This window comes from Leuresthes tenuis, unplaced genomic scaffold, assembly GCF_036924035.1.
Source record: "Leuresthes tenuis unplaced genomic scaffold, fLeuTen1.0.hap1 SCAF_12, whole genome shotgun sequence".
Taxonomy (NCBI): Eukaryota; Metazoa; Chordata; class Actinopteri; order Atheriniformes; family Atherinopsidae; genus Leuresthes; species Leuresthes tenuis.
Window position 1 is genome coordinate 25,081,840 of NW_027325366.1, and position 26,285 is coordinate 25,108,124.

Genomic DNA, 26,285 nt, shown 5'->3' on the forward strand with positions numbered 1-26,285 from the left:
AAATGGTGTGTGTCCTCTCTGCCTCAAACATTCATTAAAAATAAACATTAAAATCACAAGAAATATCCTAATGCAAACATTTAACCAAGTTTTTTTTTTAAATGTCTTATATGGACATGACAGTATTAATGACTATAATAAGTCCATGTTAAAATGTCTCACCAGTATGGATTACACTAAAATATATATCTATATAAATTACATGTGTTCTCTGTGTCTTCCCCACTTTCTTCATAGAATCAGTCCTACAATTAGTTGTTTTCAGTTGCCATTGTTTGAAGCAGATTTGGAAACTTAAAAAAAGTAGCGTAGAAACCCTGCATCCACTTAGTAGCCAGTGACCAACTTTGTTAAAGGTGACTTTATAAAATGTGCATTATTCCCTTCATCCTACTACCTCAGACACGTGTCAGAAGAAAATCCTCCAGTTCTGCCAATTTCATTCTCTGATTCTTAAAACTATTGAATAGCTACCACTATCATGATTAGAGTCTGTCAAGGCGAGTAGCAATGTTGATGTCACACTTAGTGTGTAAAAATACAACATAATTTCCCATAGGAATAGTATAAAAAGTATAGGCATCAGACAGAAACAAGGAGGCTCTGAGTTGGCTTGTCTTTGACTTGCTGTACAAGTTAGCTTCTATAAAGCCTTCCCCTTTTATGGTCCTCTATTTTAAGGGCACCCCTAGAAGTCTATCCCCTCCTGTTCATTGTTCTAGCAACATAGACCCATAGCTTTCATACATACTTTTGGTAAAATATGTGAGGCCATAATTATTGCTATTGCAATGCTGAATATATTCACAAATGTTTCAAAAAGCCTAGTTCCACAGATGAGTGGAACCACATTGTACAGAAATACTGACTTTGTTCTGCTTTGATGAAATAAGACATTAGATTTTTTTATTTTTTTTATTTTGCTGCTCAATGACTTGAAAAGAGAGGTTTTCATAGTCATCTTGTCATCAGAAAAGCCAGGAGAAACAACATTAGTGTACTCTCCTCTCAATGCTTTATCTATTTTCTTTTTTTAAACACCCACATCCCATGAGTTATTTTTCTCTTAAAGTTGTCTTTTGATTTTCAGTACACTAATGTAGTCTTGCCATGCTTTAAGTAAATGGGAACCATGAGACATCTAACCAAAAGTAATATCTTCTTAGTGCTCTTAGAAAGGGTCATCTGTGCTTTTATCTCGTCTTAGCTTAAGTGCTGCAATTTCATTTTGCCAACAGGCGAAACATGAAGAGACTGCAGGTGATACAAAAACTGAGAGGTGTAAGAGAAGCAGTCAAATTGCACCCACTCTTTTAGCCCTTCACTGACAGCACATTTTCCCCCTCTTCTTCTTCTTTCTTAAACATTAAATCTTGTTTTTTTTTCTTACTTCATAATCCTTTATATTTGTCCTTATTTGTGAGTGTGCATGCCTGATTGTTTTTAATCTCACATTTCAAGTTCATAGTTCTCAATTAGTACTGCATGGACAATACAAATCTGCTCAAGTCTGAAGAGAAATAGACTGAGCGGCGTTCCATCTGGTTCTTACCTCATTTGGCTGTGCACAGTCCATCACAGCGGTTGCCATTTCACAGAGAGTTCACCTTTACTGTTGAAATGACTGTTGTACATTGTGAAAGGGGTAATAAAAATAAAACTGAAAAAGAAAATTGTAAATAACCGTAACTATCAAGTTGCCAGGTTGATATTGTCTGCTCATGGGGGATAGGGGTACACCATGGAACAAACCTGGCAACCGTGACTATGCGCTGGATACAGCAGACAGTATGGCGGACAACGACAGTGATTTGGAAACAGACGGGCTTGAATTAGCTCTGGACACCCTGTGTCTTAAATACTGCAGCGATGCGTCCTCTCTGAACAGCAAAGACTATTGCACGGAGTTTTGTGAGGTAAGTTAGATCAATTTTGTGTGCTGATCCACCGAATTGGTGTCTGTTTATTGCTAAAGCTACTAGCTTCAGTAGCTAACGTTAGCCTCCACACTTGCTCTGTTTATGCCGTTATGTCGGCACAGCCTGTCCGAAAGTCATCATGAATAGTCGACCAGATTTTAAGAGCTTCAAACCAGGCTCCTGGCTGGGTAGCTTGAAGTAGAAACTGTGTTCTCTGCCTCACATTTGAAAACGTTTAGCTTTATGGCTACTCAGTTAAGCTAAGCTAATTAACCCGATAGTATGAGGTTAAACAAGGTTTCATGAATGTTGTTCATACTGCACACTTTGCTTCAAAGTATTAAGAGTTTAGATCAACGATCTGGTTTGGAAACAACATAAAGGCTTTGAAGAGCTTGCTTTAACCGCCAACTTCAGTAACGTTTCTTTTCTTCTTTTGTGTACATGTGTGTTTAAAGGTGCACTAGGTGCTCTGAACAAATATTTGACAGCGCTTAAATATTATTTTCCTGGCTGATTCTTGAAGCTTTCCGCAACAATTGCGTCCAGCGCAATATTAGTAGTGGTTATGATAATTAAGCTGCATTAGTAGGGGTGCTCAGTATCATCCTTTGATCACTTCATAGTTTACCTACCAATTTATGATGCACCTGGGTTTTTGAGGATGTTTCAACTTTTTCTTGTAATAATCGTGACAAGACAAGATTGGCTATAGCAGTATTTAGATATTTAAATGAGATATTTTAATGTTATTTGACTACCCTAATGTTCTTTGTCCTTCTTGCACAGCTGGTTGAGGAGTACACAGGACAGTGGCAAGTTCCTCTCCCTCAGCTCAAGGTGCTGAGGACTGCACTCAGCAGTTTTACCAAAGCCACTGCTGCCTTCCCAGATGACTGTCAGCACATCCAGTATGTTCTCAGCAGTCTTGCCTTGTGAGTACTTTGTTTCTTGGGAACCACTTATTATTTTTTGATGAAGAGGGTTCTCCATTTTGCTCTCTTATTTTAGGGAGAAAACATGTTAGATGTCACCTTCAACGAGGGAAATACCGCTGCCACCTAGAGCTATGTGTTTTGTAGCTGTTGCAATATGAAGTCCTCATCTACATTTTGCAAGTAGCAAGGTTGTAAGGAATAGAAGTGAGTGTCTTACTGACAGCAGTCAGAGTGCTCTTAGTTTGGAAAAAGAGGTTTTATGGGGAATGAGCTGAAGCTGAAAGTCACCCTGAAGAAGCTTCTAGTTCTCCAAACTAAGAGGGTTCTGATTGATGTTTAATCGTAAGTACTTCACACAAACCTGCTTCAAAAAGAACTCCAAATGGCCTGATAATCTGAATTTACTGATCAAAGCTTAATTTTATGCTTGCACGTCAAAACGGCCCAGAACCCATGGCATAGCCATGTACTCTACGTTGTACTCTCTGTTGTAACTAAGTAGACTGATGCGTGCCTTCCAGAAATGTAGCTTTATGTCTTCTCTTGTTTTCTAATCTCTGCCAGTCTTGGCGTAGTCTCAGTCTGTTCAACGGTTGTACGCATCATCTACTCCACTGTCTTCCCCCTTTTTTTCATTGATTCGGTTTTGAGTCACCATTGTTTGCAGCAGATTTGGCAGCTCAAAACGTTGGGATAGAAACCCTGCAGCTAAACAACATAATTGGAGGTCTAACCAGACATCTGTGCAGACACACCATTGCTCAATTGTTAGTTCTCACAACGGCAGTTGCCACTTTAGTTCACATCACTTCAAGCTTTGCTTTGATCTAAGAAGGAATTAAGCTAAAAATTCTGAAAGAATCATTAATAAATATGTGTTCTAAGTTTGTCACATCACGATAAAATGTGTTATTACACACTCAGCCAAACACAAAAAATATAAGTCAGTAAGTATATAAATCACAGAAGAAATGTGTCATGTTCTCTGCTCTGAGATGCAGTTTTTTTGTCCTGACTGAACCCAACAGCTCTGACGTAACATTATTTAAGCAATGATGTTCTAAGTGTAATTGTTACAGGAAAACCTGTGAATAAGCTCTACAAAGACCTTAAGTTCTTGTTTCAATTATTGACAGACTTATGTCCCTCCTATTGTCTTACAGGAGCTTCTTCGAACTGATGCTGTTTTTCAGCAAGGAAGAATTTGTCGAAGAGCCTTTAAAAGACATCCTTGATTCTTTTCAGGTGACAACAAATAAGCAGCCGTCCCATTCCTTATTTTCATTATTTACACATCACACTAAGAAGACCCAGTTGCTGTAAGTGCCATTAGTAAAATGTGCTCAGTTGGTTATATTAATCAACATCAAACTGAAAATAGAAGAACAGTTTGGTCTCACACTTATGTTTTATGATTTAAAATACCAAATACTACTCTCAGTTGTTGCTGTTAAAAGGCCATTTTGGACCAGCCCATCTTCAGGTGATTTGTTCTTAATGGAGGTTTTGAATGAATGACTTCTTTGCAGGGCTGCCACTCTCAACTCCTGAGACATAAAAACATCTACCTTCAGCACGTGAAGCAGATTATCAAAGGAGGAGGTCCATGGGAGAATCCAGTCCTGCAAGGAATTCTAAAGGAAGCAGATTTGCCTCCCAGTGAAGGTAGGCATGTGTCGCCTAAACTGGCTAAACTGGCTTTCACACAGGATGCATGGTGGAAGTAAAGTGCACCTGCGCAAATGGTGTCCAAGTTCTGTGTCAGCTAAGCAGGAACTGAAAAGATGTCCTGGATGTAGTTATCTTTTCCAACTTTCTGTCTTGGATGTGGGATGTATTCAGCATGTATGCTTCAGTTTTACCGATGCTGAGGAGGAAGAGATGAGCGGCTGCCAAGACAGTGTGGGTTTATGATATCCTCAGGGCAAGACATGACTTTTTTTTTTTTAAAGCTCATTCATGAGCTACACTCACTGACCGCTTACAGGGCTACTTCAAGTTGAGTTTAGGCAGCAGTTTGACAGCCGCATGGGGAGAGTCCTACCGAGTCACAGAAGCAGCTTCAGGCAGCTGAACGCAGCACGTTATACCATATATCTGACATGGGTGATATGTTGAGATCTGCCAGGTTTTGGTTGGAAGCGTCGGCTTGTTTGAGTGGAACTTGTTTCAACTTCACTAACAACGTCCGACCTTTGGCACTGCACAGATCCGTTTTCTCACCGCGAAACACATAGATGTGAATGGGTTGAGTAGCAGAGCACAGTGCTCACCGTGTAAAACAGGGATGTGAAACTCCAGTCCTCGAGGGCCGCTGTCCTGGAGGTTTTAGTTGCTTCCCTGCTTCAACACACCTGATTTAGACTAAATGGATCTCTTCGGAAGATTGTTAAGTTCTGCATAAGCCTGCCATTGATGCATTGATCTGAATCAGGTGCGTTGAAGCAGGGTAACATCTAAAACCTGCAGGACAGCGGCCCTCGAGGACCGGAGTTTGACATCCCTGGTGTAAAAGCTCCGTAACGCAGCATACGCACAGAGAACATCGCGTGGTCAAGCTGGAAACTCCAATTTATGTAATCAGACTTAACTATTCATAAGACCCATGTAGATTTGGTCATTTATTTAGCTTTTTACTCATTGGTTACAGGTTGAAGAGGAGTGGTGAGAGCACACAGCTCTGTGGGGGCTTCAGTGATAGAAACTGGCACGAAATGCCCTCACTTTGTGTTGATTACTATTGAACTATCAGACGACACTCCTATGTCTAATACAAATGTGGTCTGCAGACATGTTACTACGATGATTGGATTAAATCATTTTATTTGTCGTTCACCATAGTTTTAAAATTCCACTGCAGTAAGGTTTTCTGTGTTCCCAGAATCAGTTTTCAGGCTGTTAATGATTCCCCGAATCTAACACATCCTCTTTCCTCCAATACAGTTGACGATTACTTGAGTACAGAATTGCCAATATTTTTGGAGCTGCGGGTTCGATATCTGCAAGCCTGTGAACGAATGCAGGAGGCCATGGCCATGGCTAAAAGTTGCCTGGAAAATCATGAGGCTGGAAAGCATCTGTACTTTCATCAGGCCTACCTGACCTGCCTCTTCAAGGCCTCATTGTATGAAAACCTTCACAAAGAGGTAAGGTGTGAAGGAGAGAGCATGCAAAGTGGAAAGCATCAGTGACATGTGGTGCTTTGTATGATTGTGTTTGCCTATGAGATCATGAAAAGGAAGGCGCTATGTTTATATATCTGTACAGAAATCAAGTCAAAAACAGTAAAATGGCTGAGGTATTATAAAAGCAAAATTTAAATTCAACACATGGTTGAAATTGTCCTTCAAATGTCATACATTAATTTCAACCAATTTCAGTAGACTGTTATTGCACTGTTAATTCTATTCCGATAATCTTTAGATGGCAGAAATTGATGGCCGTGATGCCGTGGAGATAATCTGCAACACGGAGAGTGTGGAAAAAGATGAGCTTTTGCTGTCGCTGTGTAAAGCTTTCCTCACCCGGCAGCTGCAAAACGGAGATATGTATTACATATGGTAAGTTTGACATTCTTATGTGTGCAGTGCATGCATGAATGCTTACTATGTGTTAAATCCAGAGATTTTTTTCCACCGTACATCACAGTTCCATTACTTATGCTACTTTCATGTTCTGTATGTGATGCCATGTTTTCTTCCATATGTGACGTTTTTTTCATGAACATGACAGTAAGACGCACCCCACGAGTGGGAAATTGTTGGCCATATAAGCACCTGTCCAGATGAATATAACAAAAAAACAAAAAACCAATCAGTCCAGGCCTCTTACCTCCATTGCAGTAATGTCTAGTTCTGACACGTGTTCCCGTTGTTGGCACTTTCAGTGGTGCTGTGATGCTCTGCTTGTTCAACATGTGCGATTGTAAGGGGTGACCTGTAAGTTGTTTTTAGTGTTATGGCTGATGGATGTGTGCCTGAGTTTCCCACTATTTGACTTTCTTTACCCTCATGCAGGGACCTGGTTTTCATCTGGAGCAGGTTGTATCTTAGGGCTCATCCCTCCCGACAAGGCTTCCTGGCTGAGTGCTTGCAGCTGGCTTCCTCTGCTACTAATGTCAGAGCCATATTCTCTTTCATCAAACTGGTCACTACTGAGGTGAGACTCCCAGCACAGCATCACCTGAGACCCCAGCGATGGCTCCTCGAGACAAATAAGAAAAGACACATTTTCTAAAACTTTAATCTTTCAAGGTTACGCTCATCTCTATGTTTACACAAAGTTGAAACCAAACTGTTTGTTTTGCACTGAAATTTGGTAATTGTTTAATAGATTTGTTGTTTTTTTTTGTCTTCTATTGAATAATTTGATTCTGTCAGACACCACTTGACTTGCTTTTATTCACAAATGGTTGTCTTGTCTTGAATAGCTGGGTGCTGAAGGAGTCCAGGTCTGCGTGGAGCTCTGTGCCAGGGCCTTGCAGCTATGTGACATGCAGGCTGACACTGTAACCCAGTCTCTTGTCTGCAAGACCATCGCCTTCCTGCTGCCTCATGACCTGGAGATCTGTCGAGCGTGTGCCCTGCTTGTCTTTTGTCAGGAACGGAGCCTGGAGGCGTACCGAACTGTCTGCCTGCTTTACATGCATCCCGATCAGGAGCCACATCCCCACAATGACCCTGTTCGGACCAACGTTCGCTTCCATATTCTGCAGGTTGGAGGACCTATTTTAACATTCTGCGAATGAATATTGTTGTGGATATGATCGTGTTATGATTTGTAACTGCTATGTTTTACATTTTCCAGATGCTCAAGGAGCGCCTGTGTTTTGACCCTGAATTTTGGAACTTTCTCACTCTCAGGACTCATTGCTTAGAGTTAATGAGCGACAATGTCATGAAGGATGCTGTGCTTAGTGAAATGAAGGAGGAAGAGGAAAAGCAATGCGGCGTAGAGCTATTATCAAATAACTGTGTAAATGGCTCATGCATTCTAGGTATTAACTCCTGCCACTGCACTCAAGCGACATTTGCGAACCAAGACATGCCAGAAAAGCAAAATGTGGATGACGCAGGAAGAAAGTATGTTACACCAAATAATGGTCCTCTAAAGAGGAGGAATTGGAGGAGAAGACTCAGAAAGGAAACGCGGTCTCTGTCTGATGATGAGTGTGAGCTCGGTGAAGATCCAGAGATCAAATACAATTTCAAATCTGCCTCTGCGGGTAATAATAAGCCCACTTATTCACTAAGACGCAATCACACTAACATGGAGAATTCTGCCTCCGTTAAGCTTCCTCTGAACCGCAAAAGAGAGTACCTGTCTCGGTGTGTTAAGAGCCAAATTTTAAAAAGGAAAGGTCGGAAGAAGAGGTGGTTGCAAGGCCTTCCGAAGTTGGAGCAGGTGCAGACAGTTAAAGAGAAAAAGATGAAAATCAAAGTTAAAGGGAAGAAACGGGGAAGGAAGCCTTTATCAAAACTGGAGCTCTCTTACCCTGATAATGAAATGTACCTTACAGAGGAAGAGGCTGCTACTGAGAAGAAAATGGACAGGGAAGATGAGGAGCAGGATATGCCTTGTATAGATGGTGAACTTGAAAACAAGCAAGAACAAAAAGGAAATGAACTCGAGCATCTGAGTGAACCTTCAAGAGAAAATGGATTCACAAGCTCAGTCTGTGGTAGCAGTTCCAGTGAAAAAACCCAAGAAGAATCTCAAACACAGATTGAGACGAAGCTTTCTGAAAACCAGGCAGATGTCGCTGCTATCGAAGCTAATCCCGAGCTTGACGGTCCATTGTTGGAGTTAATGGATTGTCCAGTAGAACTGCTACACAGTTATTCCCTTAATTCCAAAAAGCTTGACGGTGAAAAACCTCCATCTCCAGAATCTCAGCCACCCGAGGAGGTTAATGGCAATGCAGAACAGGAGCCTCAGCCACAAGTGGAAACCGAAGTCCCAAAAACCGAGGTCAGTCGTTTTTTCTTCACCTATCCTAATGGGTATCATATTATCATATGTATAGAAGAAATGTACCAGTTAACAGGATCAGCTGAAGCATAAAGGGCATAGCACAAATTCAGACTTCAGTAACTCAAGAGAAATGTTGGCAAAGCACTAAATATGCCTCCACCCAAATTGTATCTGTCCATTAATCTATTTCAGCTCGCAGGAATGTGGCCACATCTTTGTGTGGGTTCCCCCTCAATAGGAATATTTGGTGCATTTGTTTTAAGTTTGGATAATTATGACCGCACTGTGTCATTATGTGCTTAAAGGTAATTTCCTTGTAAGTAAAATCTATTCTGAGGTACAAAGTCACCATTTCAGTCACACAAGTCCTCTTGTAGACACATTGTCATCTATGCCGTAACTCTTGTTGACTTGAAATGTTGAGTTTATGCTAATTTTCCCTTCAGTGTTTGAACTGTGTGCCATCCTTATTCTCAGTATTATTGTCTGTTTGACGGCCTAACTTTATTTAAGGAAAGAAAAGGAAAGTGAACTATTCCCTGTCGTTATTTTTTTCCTTCATGTGACTCAGCCATTCAGTAAGGGTGTCAAATTGCTGCAACCAATTGGTTTATCAAAACAGGCCTTGGTGCAAGCTGCAAGTAACCGAGGAAGCATCTACAAAGAACATGGATGCAGATCCAACATTTAAAAACTGTTATCTGTCATGTTACATAAAGAGAAACATGCAGCAGTTTTTTTCCCTTATCTTAATGATACTCAGTTGATGTTTTCTGTCTACTTGTTGCATAGATTGAGCTTTTTTCCCCCCCTCAGATGAAAGCCAAGAGAACGTGGAAGGACAGACTACTCCGCAGCCAACAATATGGACATTTGACACATCACTGCAACTTCTGCCGCAAAAGCTACAAGGGTTTGAATGTAATGAGGCATGCGCTCTCGCACCTTAAGAGCAGAAAACTAAGATGCATACTCTGTGGGAAGCGTTTTAAGCAGCTTCCTTTGGCCAAAAAGCATGTTTTGGAACACATTGATGAAATGTGCAAACAGAAACCCCCCGATAAGGAGCCTTGTGCAGAAAACACTCCAGCTGCTAATGGAATAATGGATAATGTGGTGACTCTGTGCCAGCCTCAAGATGAAAGTCAGGCTTCTGTTTCCGAAGATGAAACTCCCGAACAGAAGGTCAAAGGCAAAATTAAAGTGTCGAGCCTCAAGAGGGAAGAACGCATCATCAGGAACGTTCGCACCCTCCTGAAAAAGACTTCTGCGCTTCACAAAAAGTCTAAAAACCCGGACGCACACGTGGTCAAGCGGACAGACTTCAAGGACGAGCAGGTGGTCATTGCAGATGGGGTGGTGATCATAAAAGACTTATCTTTGGTGAAGACAAAGGAAGAAGGAGAGGGGAAGGAAACGCCAGCAGGAGAAAATGGCTGCAGTGCGGACCTCAAATACCACCTGTGCCCATCAGAGTCCTGTGATCGAGTGTTCCTGAGGATCAGCTCCACGCTGACGAGGCATGCTATCAAATGCCACAGCAATGAAGATAAGGTGCTGGAGAAGACTTTTGTTTGGACCAAGCGCAAGTGCAGCTTTTGCCTCAGGTAAGAACTAGAATTATCTGGAGTTTTAAATGCCCTGTGACTCTAATGGAGTATGAGTACACTATGGCTGAATTGATTTAATGTAAATCATTTTAAAAGATCTTTCAGGTTGTACTCATTTTTAACAAATTCACAAAGTGAAGAGAAAAGGATTGTGATTGTGCTTTCCTCCAACAGGCAGATCCAGTTTCTTCAGCATTATAAGGACCACATGAAGCTTCACAATGATCCACTACCACACTTCTGCTTCCATCTAGAGTGCACAGAGCGCTTCTTAACACAACAGGAATTAAAGGACCACATTGCTTCCCACAAGCCTTTCCGACCTCAGTGTCCATTCCCAAACTGTGAGAAGCTGTTCCCGAGTTTCCAGGGTCTCTATGACCATGAATGGAGACACTACATTCCAGCGCCGCAGAAAGACGAGCTGGAGCTGGGACCCACCAAACCGGTGCAGCCGAGCGCTGAAGCTCCCTGGAAGCAGAGGGTCAAAGTGGAGGAGATTTGGCTGCAGAATAAAAAGGGCCCGCGGGAGGGTGAAAACGAGGCCTTTGAAATCTCTCCAGACAATAGTCAAAATCTGTCTAGATTAGAAAATTGTTCTGCAAAAACTGTAAACGAAGAGCACATTGCAGCTAGTAAACCCGTCATCAACGGGTATGAGGACATACTGAGAGTGACTGAGGAGCTGATGTCCACTTCCTGCACTGCTTCTGCAACCCCTCCCTGCAAGAAAAGTAAAAAACCCAACGACTGGGATGTCATAAATGTCCGAGATATGGAAGATATGTCCACTCTGGCTGAGGGATTCCAGAAGAATATGGGAGAGCCACACATCACCGAGCACAAAACCTTCAAGCCTGAAGATCCCTCTTACGCGCCTTTTGTCAAAGCCCCCTTCGTCCGGCCACCGCCCTCCACTTACCTGGATGAATCTTTACTTTCAATGCGCAAAAGGAGAGCTGCTGATCTCCCCGCGCCCCCTCCTAAGAAATTTGCTTATTACAATAATAAGAAAAAGAAACAGCCTCAGGCAGAGAAGGAGCAGCAGGTGGGGGCGGGGGCATCGGAGCAGAAGATCAGACATCGATGTGACAAGTGTCTTTCCTCCTTCAGCAGTCTGGAGGAATTACAGAAGCATCAGGCCCTGAACACCTGCTCTTCACTCTTTGGCTTTGATTCAGACGATGAAAGTTAGCTTACTTGACTCACTGATTGAACCGTTACTGAATAAACTTCGAACCACTGGTAACCTTCATCGTTCCTATAGAGAGAAGCTGCTACCGCAACAACTTATTCCCACCACACTTTCTTCATGTTTGTTTAAAATACTAAGGGACTTGTGCCAAAAAAAAAAGTCTAATTGGTTATTAATATAACTTTTCAAAGCAATAATCGTTACGCCTGTAACCGCAGTATTCTTTAACCATCGCAGGTATTCGGATTGTCTCGTAGCACCTTCGGCGTCAAATGTTTTGGCATCAATCTGATTTAATTTATTTTATACTTCCTTGAAATTGGTATAATTTTATAAGCTATTTATTTTTAAATTCTGTTGGGAGTTAAGTGGGCTGGCATTCTGTATAGGGTTTTATAATGTTGTCAAAGACTCTTATTGGCAGACAGCTCTTCCACATTTGGCCCAGCTCAACCATAAAGTTAAAAATGATGCCAGAAATACTTACCAGGCAATTATGGAGTCTATGTACATCACTGGCACTTTGCAGTGTCTTATGTCCTGTCTGCTCAACAATTAGTCTTCCAAATGAATGATGATGTCCGGTTGTTGTGTCCTTACATGCTCTGCAATGTCAGAAATTGATCTGAATTCTGAAGAAATCTTCCGAATCTTCTGCCGCGCAGTAAACTCCGTCAGAATACGAGCCGTTGAAGCATAATGTGGACGCAGGCTGCTGTTCCTGTAGTTCGGCACGCTTGTCAGAGTTGGGTTTGTCTTCTTATCGCTGAATGACAGCATTCAATCGTGAGGATTTTTAACCAAATTATGTGAAATACGTACGTCTCCCTTCATACTGTCAAACATATTCTCTGTATAGCACATAAATTGTTCTTTTTTTTAAATTTTTTTTTTATTTGTGCCAAACCTGGGTCTGACGGTATACAGATGACACTCGACTTGTGTTGAATTTCAAATTGCATTGCAGTATGTAGAATATTCCACATTGGTATTTATGTACATACGTCTCAGATGCTTGATCAGTTTTGGAACTTTACTATCTTTTTATGGAACTGTGCACTTGAACCTGCTTATTTATATGTCCAAACGTTAGTAGACTGGTTTTGTAAAAGGTAAGGATAATTGCCCATCTATTTTTCTTAAAGAAAAAGTGATTAAACTTGTTTGAATAAACAAATAATGAAGAAACGTCTTTGTCATGGACATTCGTGCGAATGGTTCATACTTTTTTTTGTTACATTATTATCTTTAAAGAGGTTGATACGTTTAATTTAGGAGCTCCACATGATACACCACATTGCAGAACCTCTCGTTATCACCCATATCTTAAAGGTTTCATCGGCTTCAACTCATCAGGTTTGAGGCTTATGTGACATGGCGAAACAGACAAGTGAGGGAATAAAGAACCAGATCCCAAAGATAGAAAATATTTCTGTTAGTCAATGTCTTCCGTGTCCTCTGGGAGAGAATAATTCCCTTTAGTGTGGATTTTATAGCTGCAGATCTTTACATTTACAATGTGTGACACATGTAGGTTTACATGTAATACAAAAAATATGAATTATTGTGTTAAGACTGAGCAAAACTGCACTTTCACAATGCATTTAAACATGTTTCCCAGAAGTTGAGCTGGACTGACAGACCCAGATAATGCTGTTAGATGTGTGTAAACTCAACTGGGTCCAGGTTCTGCACATGCTCCGTAGTTCCATCTTTTAAAACAAACAGTACAGTGTAAATGTATAGGAATACAACCTAATTTCCAAGAAACTGCTCTCATTCAAATTTTGACAAAAAAAAAAGTAAAAATTGGCGCATTAAAGCATTTCCAAAGAGTCACTGCTCTAACAAAATCCTGATATTATAACTGCAGCATCTTCTGACAGAATTACCATTCAAATAACTTTAAGACAATATCTATGCCATGAATAAGACTAAACCTTCTACACCAATTAAAAGGTCAGGCTGACTAACCGTAGTTGATCTGAACTGGGCGTGTGACTGCAAAGCTAGAAAAGGAGAAGTTTTAAAAAGCCAAACATGGCCATTTTAAAGAAGCTTTCATGCAAGGAAACAGTAGATTAAAAAACATTAATACATACATGTAGTTCAGCATTGCATATTTACTGTTCAACATATTGCTTCACTGTTCACTTGAGGAAAAAGGAATAATAAAACTATTGGAACAACTTGTTTAAAAAAGTTTTTGCATCACATTTTCCTGATACATGAGGTAATTCTCTGAAAAAGAAGCACAGGGAACATCGAAAAATGCAAATAAAATCCCTTTCCTCTGTTCATGTTACCAACACAGTGTCTTTACCCTTTGTGATCAGCTCCATATTAAAGGTGAAGTTTAGCGAAACCAAGGTTTGAATTCAAAGAGAAATATACAGTGTATTGTAAAGACACGCCTCCAATATAATCCAGGCTTCAGTTCAACTATGACTGACTTTTCTAACAGTGTACTGGTACAATAGCATTCTAATACTGGGTCTAAATGACACATTAGGTCCATCTTGCTCTTATGGCTAAGCTTACAGGTTTTGAACAAAGCCACATAGGGTTTACCACAGTTCCATGCTCCGACACATGCTGATGCCACCATTTGCTTTGGTGCTGCTTGTAGCTTTAAGAAAAAAAAAAAAAACCTTCCTTTCAAACATACGATACTCTGTTTTACACAGACAGACACACTGCACAAAATAAGCAGACATTTTAAGACTAGAAAACATGCAGCATTCAGTCCATTGGTGACATTAAATAACCTGGATACATTAATTTTCACTGACCTGAGAGAATGTAAAATCATTCAAATGAACAAAATGGATGTATACACAATGAATCGTGATATATTAAGTGAAGAGTAGCCGTAAAAACATTGAACATTGGTCTGGTAAAAATCCAACAATATTAAATCTATTTTCTTCAACGATGTTCTGTAAACTTTTTCAGGTGGAGACACTTTGACGATCTCCAAAAGCAAGAAATAAATTGATGCCCAGATGATTAGAATAATGTGTTCTCATTTTGTCAACAGACATGCTGGAATAAATAGCTGAATAAACGCAGCTCAATATCGACATAAAAGACCAACGGCGAACATTTGTCTTTCTGAAAACAAAGAAAGCAGAAATATGTCTCGATGGTATTCAAAGCTGGCAATAACCATGCAAAGTGTCAAGAGTGCATTCCAAATATTGTGACTGTGCCAAAAACACAGCCGTAGCACTTCTCCAATTTCTAATGGAAGACCTGGATCAGGAAAAAAAAATGAATAAAATAAAGGTTGAGCATGCAGGCGTACAAGAGAGAACAGAATTACTTCTGGGGATAGGTGCCTCATCATAGGCCTATCAGCTGCGAGGGTAAGTTATAGCAGCAGTGTCCACAGAAAGACAGCTTACTACCAGTTATCTACACGCATACCTGGATCATTAGATGTGCAGAGAAGGAAGAGTTTAAAATGTTTTCTACAAAAGTGCCCTCGAGCCACACGCAAAGTTGTTTTTACATTAACATCCATTTTATGTTGGATACAAGACGTATATTCAATTTTCATTTGGTGTTCCAATCAAAAAGGCCATCACTTTCTTTTCCACAGAAAGCCGGATTAAGCCTTTGACATCTGCTGGCTGAAAACGTTGCTGAAATGAGGGACAGTATTTGTGGAAAAACTTCAGTCCGCTACACATAAAGCTCAAAGAGTATTGATATGGCTTGTCAAGGCAGCATCTGCGTTAATTAAATGTGCCACAGGAAAAACCCGACCAGTGTTGATCTGGGCGAGAACATCAGTAGTCTACTACTCCTGAGCTGCAGACAGGGAAACGCAAAGCCCGTAAAGTCACAAAATAATAACTTGGTGTGATTTTTTAAGCTGTCTATCAAGCTGCAGGAGCACAAACTTCTTTGTGTGCAATTTGATCTGTTATTATTACTATCACCCCTTAAGACGTGATGTACAGTTCATGCGTATGACATCCAATATGTGGTGCAGGAGCTTTCGATAAAACCTTGGAGTAGAAAGTGGACAGATGCAGCGATACAACAGTGAGCATGCTCAGTGGGAGCTGTTGGAGCCCCAGTCGTAAGGGAGGAAGCTGACTTTGGTCTTCCCAGCAGAAAGGACGCCCTGCAGGCTTGTCTTCTTCGGGGAGTCGCTCATGTGATCCAGCACCCATTTCAGCAGCTATGAAAAGAAATTAGAAAGACGTTTTTGCTGCCACAAGAAAATAAAAACTGAATCGGATAGATGTTTATTCAATATCTGTCTGCAAATGCACAACTACCTTCTCATCGGTGCCTCCAAAGTCAGCCTTGTACCACTTGAATATCTGACTGAGTCGCACCTCTCTCTTCCCAGAATCAACCACGCAGGCATCATCGTTCTCCAGGAAGGCTTCAGCTGCTGTGCGGAGCTGGCTGTCGATATCCTGAAGGGGTTCAGTAAATAATGATTTCTGACTAATAAAGCTGCTAGTATTACCTTATATGTCGTACAATGCATGTCAAGCTCGATAACAGCTTGATATGTTCCCTGTACTTATGAAGAATTCCATAACATAAATAAGACAACACAAGAACTGATATGTACTCACCTGTGGGGTGTATGTTTTGATAGGTGGGCAGCCCTTTGCACCGCAGTTCAAGGCAAAGTGAATGAGGGGCTCAGCGTCTGGAAGCGCCATCTTGTGGACAGAAAAAAATAAGGATGCCATTTAGTTCCTCTGAAGCACCCCCCATCACTGAGTGAGTGAAATGGTCCGGTGCGACTGAGCAGCATGTCTGAGCACCTGAAGCCGTGGGTCTGTTTTGGAGAAGGGCCTTCGTAGCTGTGCCACACCCTTTCTGTTCCCTCTGAGGACGCCGTTCTCAATGTCCTGCAATGTGAAAACTTCTCCTCCAATTAGGTAGCTCACGTAGTTGAAGAACTACAACAGGAAACAGAAACAAATCATTTTGATTTTATGCAATCCACTCATGTCGTTTAGCATCAACTGTGAAAATGCCATTTAAAAAAAATAAAACATCATGTGGGTTCGTGGATCGTAAAATAACAAGATGCTGTAATTGGCGTAAATTAGCACACATAAAACATTTTTTGGATGCCCAGCAACTAAATACTGTATCACTGGGACTGGTTAGGGAGTGTAGCATATCAAAGTGCAGCTGTGTTGTCCTACTCTGTATCTCTGCCACATGTTGGTGGGGGCCCCCATGCGTAGGTACCCGTGGATGACTAAGGCATTGTAGATGTTGATGAAGAAGGCCAGCTTCTCCTCCCGGCTCAGCGACATCAGCTCTACCCTCTGCAGCTGAATAGCCAGCTCACAGTATCGCTCAAACGCAGGGTTTGCAGACATGCCCTTGTAGTCCACAGACTGCAGGAGCAAGGACAACATGCAGAGTACACGCTACTTATTTTCTCCTTACATACACAAAGGCAGTAATCACAGAACCAAAAAGTCCTCTCTGAAGTCACGAAAGGCTTCAGAAATGTCAAAAAATGCACAAGCTAAACGGGTGTGTACTGAATTTGCAAAACAGCCACAAGCATAGACAAAAACCCACAGTGAACCAGGAGCCTCGTTTCACTGAGGACATACCTTGCCATCAGCCGACAGATGCTCCGAGAACAATTTCAGAATCATCTCTCGGAGAAGCAAAGAGAGGTCAGCAGCTGATAGAGAGACAGAGAGAGACACGGTTAATGTCACCAACTGTTTACTGAGACAAACCAATCCAACACCTTCAAGGGTCTTAAAGGTCAGAACACGAATATGTTAGCATAGCCCAAAACCGAATCCCTCACTAATACTACTAAGAAAGGAAGGAAAGGACTGTAGGCTACTGTTGCAAACAAACACCAAAAAATAAACATATATCAATTAATCATAATGCGGTCATAGATGAGTGATAGATGCGCTGCTTTTTAAACTACATGTTCCTCGTTTTGCTTCAATACAACATCAGAGCAGGTCACTGCCAAGAGTATGAACCTTTACACTGAGTAGTGCAGCAAATCAGGTTAAGTGCATCCTTCAAGTAGCCGAGGAAAGGTAAGCCCATGGAAACAACCTACATAAAGCAATCTGAATCAGGCTAACTTTGCTGTAGCACAAATCAGATCGTGGTAAGAAAATGCGAAGGAGAATCGCTGATCACTGCCAGAAGAAAATGACAACGAACAGGACGAACATAAACCCTGTGATTATGCTCGTTGTGTTGTCGTACGGCTAAGAAAAAGCGTTAGTCTGCTTAAAAGTCATGTCCAACACTCAGCTACAAACACAGCATCACAAAGCCAGGCAATACTGCTCACCAGCACAAAAATAAAAAAAAGGAAAAGAATTTGAAAAAAAAGTTAGAATTTGTTAAACGACACCAAACCTGCAGCAAAGCAGAACAAGATTTTGAAACAGGGGTTCAAATATATAGCCCTCAACCTTTTCTTTATTATTTTTATCTTTAAACTCTGAATGAGCTTATATGTTGTGCCAATATGACATGTAATTACATTAGGGGAGCAGAACAAGGTAAGAAGCTACAAGCATAGTAACAAAAAAGGTTCAAACTGAAGTGCATGAAACCCACGGTTTTGCCTCAAAACTCATTTCTATAACTACGGATTCATTTCATATCACAGGGCTTTTTTAATATTTGTCTTACAAAAATACTGAATTATCATGCAAACTGTTTAGTGATTGATGCCTTGAAGACCTAAAGCTCCAGTTATTCACTTTTTCTGGACCTTTCAGAGGGGTGTTAATCTGCTGATGGACCTAAAAATAAAGACTATCAATTACAACAAAAAGCTCTGCGAATAAGGGTAGTAAGTGAGCCTCGAGTTACTCATTCTTTTGGAAATGCTACAGGAATATTCGAGGTCAAGAGTAAACTTTGCTCCGCTGCAGTAAAGCTTTCATAAAAGAGTGTCAACATGTTTTTTCCCCTGAAAGGCCAAATCAAATCAAACTATGACATATACCATCAACCCCTACTTCAGCCTCTAACATTCCAAACTTCTATGACACCATAAACCAACCAAAATGAACCCAAAAGGACAATAAACCAAGCCAGAAGCCAAGAAAGAACAGGGGTTAGAGCGCTGAAGGACATTGCTCAGCATGAAGCTGGAAAGTGATGGCTGTGTGTGTGCTCTGAGTCTGTTCCCCTCCTGACCTACCCTGTATAGGACTGCAGGCTGCAGTCTGTCCTGAGTTGAGAGCTGAATGAGGGTCGTCCTCCAGCAGCCTGAACAGTGAGTCCATGGTGTCTTTTCCCTCGCCAAAACCGCCATCCTTCTGCCCACAGTCATGCACACTGACCATGTACTTCTTCTGCAACAATGCCTGGCTTGTCTTACAGGCCTCAGCCCTGGCTAGCACACACATGGCCACAGTCAAGTGCTGACACAGCTGGATTGGACTACGTGTTACATGGACTTAAGACAGTCCAGTGAGTTTTCACGATTCACGCAAGAAGGCGTCACAGCTCTACTTACCCATGCCCTTCTCTTTTTGCAGCCAGTCAACCAGCTGACCGCCCGAGAAGCTCTTTTTGTATAAAGTGAGCCCCCTCCTATGACTGCCAATCACACCGCCATGCTTGAGGTCCTCTACCAGGTCTGCCAACTCATCTCTCTCACACTTAAACTCTGCGAGGGCAGGAATCATTCCAAATCATGAACAAACACACAGAAATGCAAATGTTCAACCAACATATAGGAAACAATATGGGCAACTATACAGTCCAGCAAATGAACTGACACGGCGTGCTGCTGCGAAAGGCATCGCCTCAACTGCCTTCCATGCCTTTTGCCTTCTTCTTTTCTGTCTAAATTTTTCTCAAAATCCTTTTGAAAGTACTGAGATGAACAACATAGGATGTGCTATTCAGAAAACGGTGTATGGACATTTTAAGATTCTATGTGCCTCTTGTTAGTCTTGACCATTGGACTAAAACGCAAGTTTATCACAGGAAATTATGAAAAAAAATGAAAAAAATCTCCCACAGTTAAAGAAATTATTTGTTTACCCAAAAACAGTAATCTGAAATTGATAGTTAACAAGCATTTCTATGCAAAATATTAAGTAATCAAACATTTCCATGTGAATAGATTATTATAGTGGAACTGTGTTGCCACCAATTTCCCAAAAAGATTCAATTTCTGATTCACCAAGACCAGTTTTGACTCTCTTTAATTCTGATGTGATACTACATGTTTCTGTTAAAACACCAATACTGGATGGAAACAGAAGACCCAAATGGCTTGCACTGCAACACAGGGCTAATGATGAGACGGCTGCACACATTCACAGGAAGGGGCATCCACTGACACCTTCTAGTCAGTCTTAGCTTGTTCACATTCATGTACCTCAATCTAAAATCTAACTATCTTATTATGTGATAAAGTTCATACCCCACAAGCTTTGAATATTTGTTCTCCAATACATTAACATTAAGCCACAAGGCAGTATAATATGGGCTTTTACACAAATAAGATCCGGAGCGGCATCATACATCCTACTGCTGAAAAGATGAGGACCGGTGAAACAAAAGCCTAAACTTTACAATGCATCTATAACTCAGCTTGCTGCTTTGATAACTGTGTGACGATACTGCAAGTACCACATTGAAATTAACACTAAATCCAAATAATATTTTTCTAATAACATATATCTTTGCATGTGCCCTGGGGAAAAGACTGTTTTGCACTGTAGAGTGCTTAGTAATCACAGATAATGAGGTCCTGTGAGGCAGCCTGGTGCTGCTGGGCTCATCAACTTCCTGTTTCTACTGTCTGTGCTGGCCGTCGCAACTGGAGATAAGTGTGCACTCATGCACGCACGCACACCCACACAAACATTTACTGTTACCTAAACATACCAACGTGTCCACATCAGCCAGCACTATTTCATAACCCCTCATAGTTTTTGGCCGATCCTCAAACAAAGATGACTCTGCAAAAGCAACCCTGCTGATATTGCTGGCCTCTTCTTTCCATACTTGAAGAAACTTGTTTTAGGCACAGTTACTCTTAAAGTCCTTCCTTTAAGGATGCATTCCCTCAGTGAGGTCCATTTCATCATTTCACAACCTGCTCCAGAGGAAGTCGAACAAGTCTGACACAGACGTTGTTTCAAAAATATTTCTTCAACTTTGAAAATTAAGAAACATGGTCATGACAAAGTGTGCATTCAAGACAAAGAAACGTGTTCCTGTTGAATTGCATCAGTTAAGCAGAAGTTATGAATACCAAGTAGCTCACCTCCATCATTTTCCCCAGCTCCATCCTGTGATGAATTACTCTGTGGCAACGGTGGAGCGTCTGCTGGAAGAGGCTCCTCTTTGACCAGAGTCACCAGCCTCTGAAGCTCGTCAGGAGCCTGAGATCGTAAAACTCATCAGCAAGTTGTGCAATTTGGACCTTTTGTGGTTTATTTAAAATAAAAATTATATATATATATATATATATATATTGTGATTAACAATACACAATATCAAATTTTTGGACAGCTTTAAAATATATATTTGTTCAGTTCCCTGGTCAAAAGTAGATTTGGTGTCTATAAGACTCCTCCTTCCTTCTCACCAGTTTCTGCAGGTCATCATTACCCCCAATATGGACGTTGTTAAAGAAGATCTGAGGTACTGTGCTGCGCCCTGTCAGCTCCTTCAACTTCACCCTTAGCTCCGAATGGCTGCCCATGTCCACATCACACACTGGTACTCCCAACTGCTTGAGAGTGGCCTTTGCCTGCACACAGTGCGGGCAGCCTTGGATGGAATATACCGTTACCCGGCCAGGAAGACTGTTATTAAACTCTTCCATCTGCGGCAGTAATGAAGAGAGATGCAGTTTGAGAAAATCATACAAATAAATAACAAGTCAATCATTCATTTGTTTCTGCTCTCGTCTACTGAGCTAGCAATGATACCACAGTAGGGGCCTTATCCTACCAAGGCCCCTTCAAAACACAGTGAGATAGATTTTGATTTTGATCATGAGTCCAGTCTTTAGCTGGTGCCTTTTTCTTGGCTGGATAAAGTGGATTTATGTTCATCTTATGTTCATAGCAGTTCACCACTTTGATTTCTTGGTTTATTGAGTTTAAAGTTGCTGCTTCAGTCAAGGCAAGTCTTTGGTTTCCTTCATACTGTTTTTCGGAACATATCCTTAAAGCGGGTCAATATGACATGTTTCCTGTATTTAAAACTCTGCAAGGTGAAATCATGCAAAAAAGAACTGGCTTTGGATGAAGTAAGACAAAGTTCCTCATTCATTCAAGCACAGCCGAAGCTGGTCTGTCAATGTTGTATCAAATACCAGATAACAAATACCAGCTAAAGTCTAGGTTTTGCCTTTAGATACTACAAATCAGGATAATTGAATACTTATACCCAACAAATCATTCAATGTGAATTAGACCTCAAGTAAGTGCTGTTGTCTACTTGGATTTCTGTGAATATATACATATACATACATTTTAAGAATAACAGCTCTGATTTTAATGCAACACGTCTGACGGCGAAGAAAGTATTTACATAAAAAAATAAAAGAAAGAAAAAAAAATCAATGCGAGGTTTTCTTGCATCACTTTTTGTACTAAATAAGCGTTTTTCATCTATCGTTAACAAAATCAACTAAAGTGATCACATTATATTTCGTTGACCTGTCAGCTGCATTGTCGTGTTCGATGGTCACAGCGATAAGCTACATGAGAAACTGAGGATATATCAACAATCGAAGACAATACCTTACCTTTTGGAGTTCGTCTCTCTCCTTGCCACAGGTATACAATATGTAACAGCAGAACTGATCCTTTTAGACTCGTTGTTTAAAACGTGCGTATTAAGAAGTCGGTGTAACGCAAGCTATGAGTTTGTAGTACAGGTAAACAGTCCTGCTGACGGTGCATCGCCACTGCGCAGGCTAGCTCACATTAGCTGCCAGCCAGAGCAGCTAGCCAGACTGCCTCTGATGATGCCTTCAAATGCTCTCTCGTAAATTTTGAAATTCTTCCGCAATTCACTGTAATCGAAATAGTCAAAGTTATAATAACAACAGTTTTCAGAACAATCAGTGAGGTTGATCACAACAATTTTTTCTTCTTGTGGTGGTGAATGAATAATGGCAACAACAACAGCAAAGTTATTTGGAAATACGGTGGATAAATGTTACAGTAATAATGATGCGGCATTGAAACCATGGCAACCACTGCTTTGAGGGCACCAGTTACTCGCTGACATTTGTTTCTGTACGGACGGATTTTCAGCAGGACACAAACGGAAGAAGTAATTTAAATATTTTTGCAAACATGTCAGGACTATTGGAAACGGAGCGTGTTGGATTTAAAAAGATATTGAGTTCAATGACAACAGCCGACTTGATATCACTTAGTGACACGGTCACAAATAAGTTGATAGTTGTGGATAATGTTTCAGGTAAGATTTCAGTTTTATATCAGATATCAAGGGGGAAGTAAGCTAAACAAAGTGCCAACATCGCTGTTGTGCTAAAAAAGTGAATGCCAGTCAGGAAGTGTTTGTACGACCTCAGTGAATGTTCTCATTAAAAGAGCTACGACATTTCTGGCATACCTTTATGGAAATTAATTGTACGTACTTTGGCAGTAGCGAACACCAAATACATTTCATTTATGGCATTAATACACGTCTGCACGGTTATCGCGTGTTCCGTTCCAATAATTAAAACATTCAAATTTCTCCCACTTTACATTCTCTCAATGTAGAGGCTACGGAAGCAATTCTTTCCTTCTCTAAAAATGCCGAGGAGCTCCTTAGAAGAAAAAAGGTTAATCGTGACCTAATATTTAAGTACTTGGCCAGTGAAGGGGTGGCAATGTCTCCGAATAGCGAGAAACATCAGCTGGTGAAGAGGACGCTGGAGCTCTGGTCGTCTGTGAAGGTAAGGGACGGGAAGGCACATGGTCTTACCCTGTTGCTATGGTTCAATAATGAAGAAAATGTATATTACCAGCTTCAGTTGCATGTGTTGTTAAAATGAGTTACCATGGACAATTTTAGTGTTTTTATCAAATACAGCAATTTCACTGGAGACTTACGTTTTGTAATTTTGGTGCATTTGTCTTTATTTTGGATGGGAGTCAAATAGTTTGTTGTTTTATATTGCTTTTATTCTTTTTTTGCATATGATTCTTAAGAACCTGTTTGTAAACCAAATTTCCCAGTAGACAATAAAGTGACTGAACTTAATGGAACTAGAAAAGTTAAAGGACAGCTCAAAGGCCGTTTGAAATCATCTAAGGACTGAGGTATATACAAATTTTATCACTTATTATCTGTAGAAAAGAAGTGCAGCATTTGATGCAATGAGGAAAGATTAATAAAAGCAGTGTTTTAGAGGTGGGCTGACCATGCTGTTTGTCCACAGAAAAGAAAGTGTTAGGTTCGGTAACTTTATTCATACTCGAAGGTAGATTTGGTACGTGTGTGTGTGTGTATTTGGATATGTATGTCAGTCATGTGTTTCTTGATCGTGGCCCTTCAACACTTCTTTCCCTCCTCTAAGGCGGATGGGACCAGGTTGCGACAGCCCACAGCATCTGATTCCAAGGATATGAAAAGTGAGGTGGGTTTTGATCCACTGGTTCTGGGCCAGCAGTTCTGCCAGTGGTTCTTCCAGCTCTTGAACAGTCAGAACCCTTCACTGAGCCAGCAGCCTCTAGATTGGGGACCACAACATTTCTGGCCAGATGTGAGGCTACACCTCATATCCAGGTAAGAGGAAGAAAAATCTAATGCTCAGTTTTTCTTTCAGCAGAGTTTATTATATAAACTATTATTTCTTGTGTCTTTCTCAGAGTTGCTTTTGAACAGATGGATGAGATTCTGGGCGCTGAAATGGTCAGCAAACGTCTCTTGGCCCTGACTAATGGAGAGCACCTACTCCTCAGCCCCAACCTCGAGCCTCATGGCCTCAAGGCCCTGGCCTCCCCCCACGGCTTGGTGCTGATAGCTGTGGCTGGGACCATCCACAGAGATGCAGCTTGTCTTGGTGTCTTTGAGCAAATTTTTGGCCTTATCCGCTCACCGCTGGATGACAGCTGGAAGATAAAGTTTGTCAACCTAAAGATCAGAGGACAGGATGCGGTGGGTGGGATGGAATTGGCAGCACCTGCTCTGAGCTACACCTCCAGTGAACTGCAGCGTCTTTGTAACTGATGCCGACAAAATAGAGACTTTTTTTCCTTAATTTATTTTCCCAGGGATGGTTTTACTGATTGCTCACTTTTACTCTTCTCTTATCTAAACTGCCTTTGAGGCTAGATATTGTATGTGGCAACTTTACAGGCACAAATCCATTTTCTGCTTTACTGTCTGTTAATTGGTAAGTGGACACTTGCATTTCAGTTAATTATTGCATTATTAATGCAACTGGAATGCTTTCCTTTTTTCAGCTTTTCAGAAAATGGCTTTTTGGTCGCCCCTTGTCATGGAAACCTTTTAGAAATGCCTTTCATATACTGTATGATGTTGCTGGAAAGTATGCTATCCTGTCGCACCTTGTGCCTTATGCAATATATAATAGAGATGTTGCCATGAATAGGCTTTTGTAAATATGTAATATAGAAAGATTTAAGGGTTGGACATTTCTACTGTAATTCTAATCGTGTATCGCTCATTGGAAAAACAAAAAGTGTCTTCATATGACAATATAAAGTCAAATTAAATAGATTAATAATACCATGGATGTTTCATGTGCTGCTACCAGATGAATAGAAGTTTCCCCATGGTGTTTACTAGTTTATTATTGGCATTCTTTCCACCAAGCAAACAAATTAAGTGCACCAGTGCAAATATCCGTGGTTGGTATGCTACATGTATAACCAAATGAATGTTCCTTTTTGGCTTTAAAAAACTGATGTTTTAAAACATCAGTCTTGAATAACTTCTCTTGACTAGAGACTATAACTAGAGTTGACTGTTTCACTGTCATCATTACTATGTTATGCATACTGCTAAATCAGCTGCAGTGTTTCCATTAACCTGAGATTTGGAGTTAGGGATGCCTTTCCTTTATTATCTCTTTTAGCACAAGAAACACTGGAGTGTTATTTATGAAAGGTGAGGAAATAATGCTCATTTAGTGGGCAAAATGTCTGACACAAGTTTTGTCTTTCTCTGGAGACGTTACAAGTTCCTGCAACCAGTGTTTGGTCATTTTTTACGAAAGGACACGGAAGGTCATTTTTTGATGGTTCGACCTTTAGTAAGTTTTCTTTTTCAAACTTCCCCTTCAGGCACTCAAAAGCAGCAAGTTTACATAATTTGGAACATCAATGTTTGAGGAATGTTGCCGACAAAACTGTGTGTGGGGGCAAGGTAGCGTCTTGTTTTTGAGTCTTGTGTCTTAATTGAGTTTTCAGAGCATCTGTGATTACTTCATACAGTCAGTGAATAAAGACAGACTTTGAGCACTCGACGCGGATTCCCATACGAGAACAGTCTGCCATTCTTCCCAGTGGGAGCTGTGCGCATCAACAACTGCTAATTGTGGGGTGCTGTTGTCGTACATTTCAGCTGAAGTCCTCCCATGTGGTGACACCTTATTTGAACTGTCTTTTAAAGCTTCAACGTGCTTTTTAGTTCCTCTTTCATT

The 26,285-nt window shown here is 40.9% G+C and overlaps 3 protein-coding genes across 4 annotated transcripts; 2 read left to right on the plus strand and 1 right to left on the minus strand.

Moving 5' to 3' along the window:
• The first annotated feature begins 1,767 nt into the window (after window positions 1-1,767).
• Window positions 1,768-12,823, plus strand: LOC140319568 (zinc finger protein 654-like). Its single transcript, XM_072397247.1, has 11 exons — window positions 1,768-1,916; window positions 2,709-2,854; window positions 4,021-4,102; window positions 4,387-4,522; window positions 5,801-6,003; window positions 6,281-6,417; window positions 6,874-7,015; window positions 7,287-7,571; window positions 7,664-8,827; window positions 9,647-10,437; window positions 10,615-12,823. Exons 1-11 carry the CDS (start codon window positions 1,791-1,793, stop codon window positions 11,633-11,635), a joined length of 4,233 nt encoding a protein of 1,410 aa, XP_072253348.1. The 5' UTR covers window positions 1,768-1,790; the 3' UTR covers window positions 11,636-12,823.
• Window positions 12,824-13,738: 915 nt separating this feature from the next.
• Window positions 13,739-22,620, minus strand: LOC140319571 (uncharacterized). 2 transcript variants are annotated; one of them, XM_072397250.1, is made up of 11 exons: window positions 22,404-22,619; window positions 21,234-21,473; window positions 20,910-21,027; window positions 19,143-19,295; window positions 18,825-19,019; window positions 17,245-17,318; window positions 16,822-17,019; window positions 16,432-16,569; window positions 16,237-16,326; window positions 15,928-16,071; window positions 13,739-15,827 (listed from the first exon to the last, which is right to left on the minus strand). In XM_072397250.1, the coding sequence occupies exons 2-11, from the start codon at window positions 21,471-21,473 to the stop codon at window positions 15,699-15,701; spliced, it is 1,479 nt and encodes a 492-aa protein (XP_072253351.1). In that variant the 5' UTR covers window positions 22,404-22,619; the 3' UTR covers window positions 13,739-15,698. The 2 variants fall into 2 exon arrangements, with proteins under 2 accessions (XP_072253351.1, XP_072253352.1); XM_072397251.1 differs by lacking the exons at window positions 18,825-19,019; window positions 19,143-19,295 and having other exon boundaries at window positions 22,404-22,620.
• A 264-nt stretch (window positions 22,621-22,884) lies between these two features.
• Window positions 22,885-25,956, plus strand: cunh3orf38 (chromosome unknown C3orf38 homolog). Its single transcript, XM_072397255.1, has 4 exons — window positions 22,885-23,086; window positions 23,395-23,570; window positions 24,195-24,403; window positions 24,487-25,956. The coding sequence occupies exons 1-4, from the start codon at window positions 22,960-22,962 to the stop codon at window positions 24,845-24,847; spliced, it is 873 nt and encodes a 290-aa protein (XP_072253356.1). The 5' UTR covers window positions 22,885-22,959; the 3' UTR covers window positions 24,848-25,956.
• The last annotated feature ends 329 nt before the right edge of the window (window positions 25,957-26,285 follow it).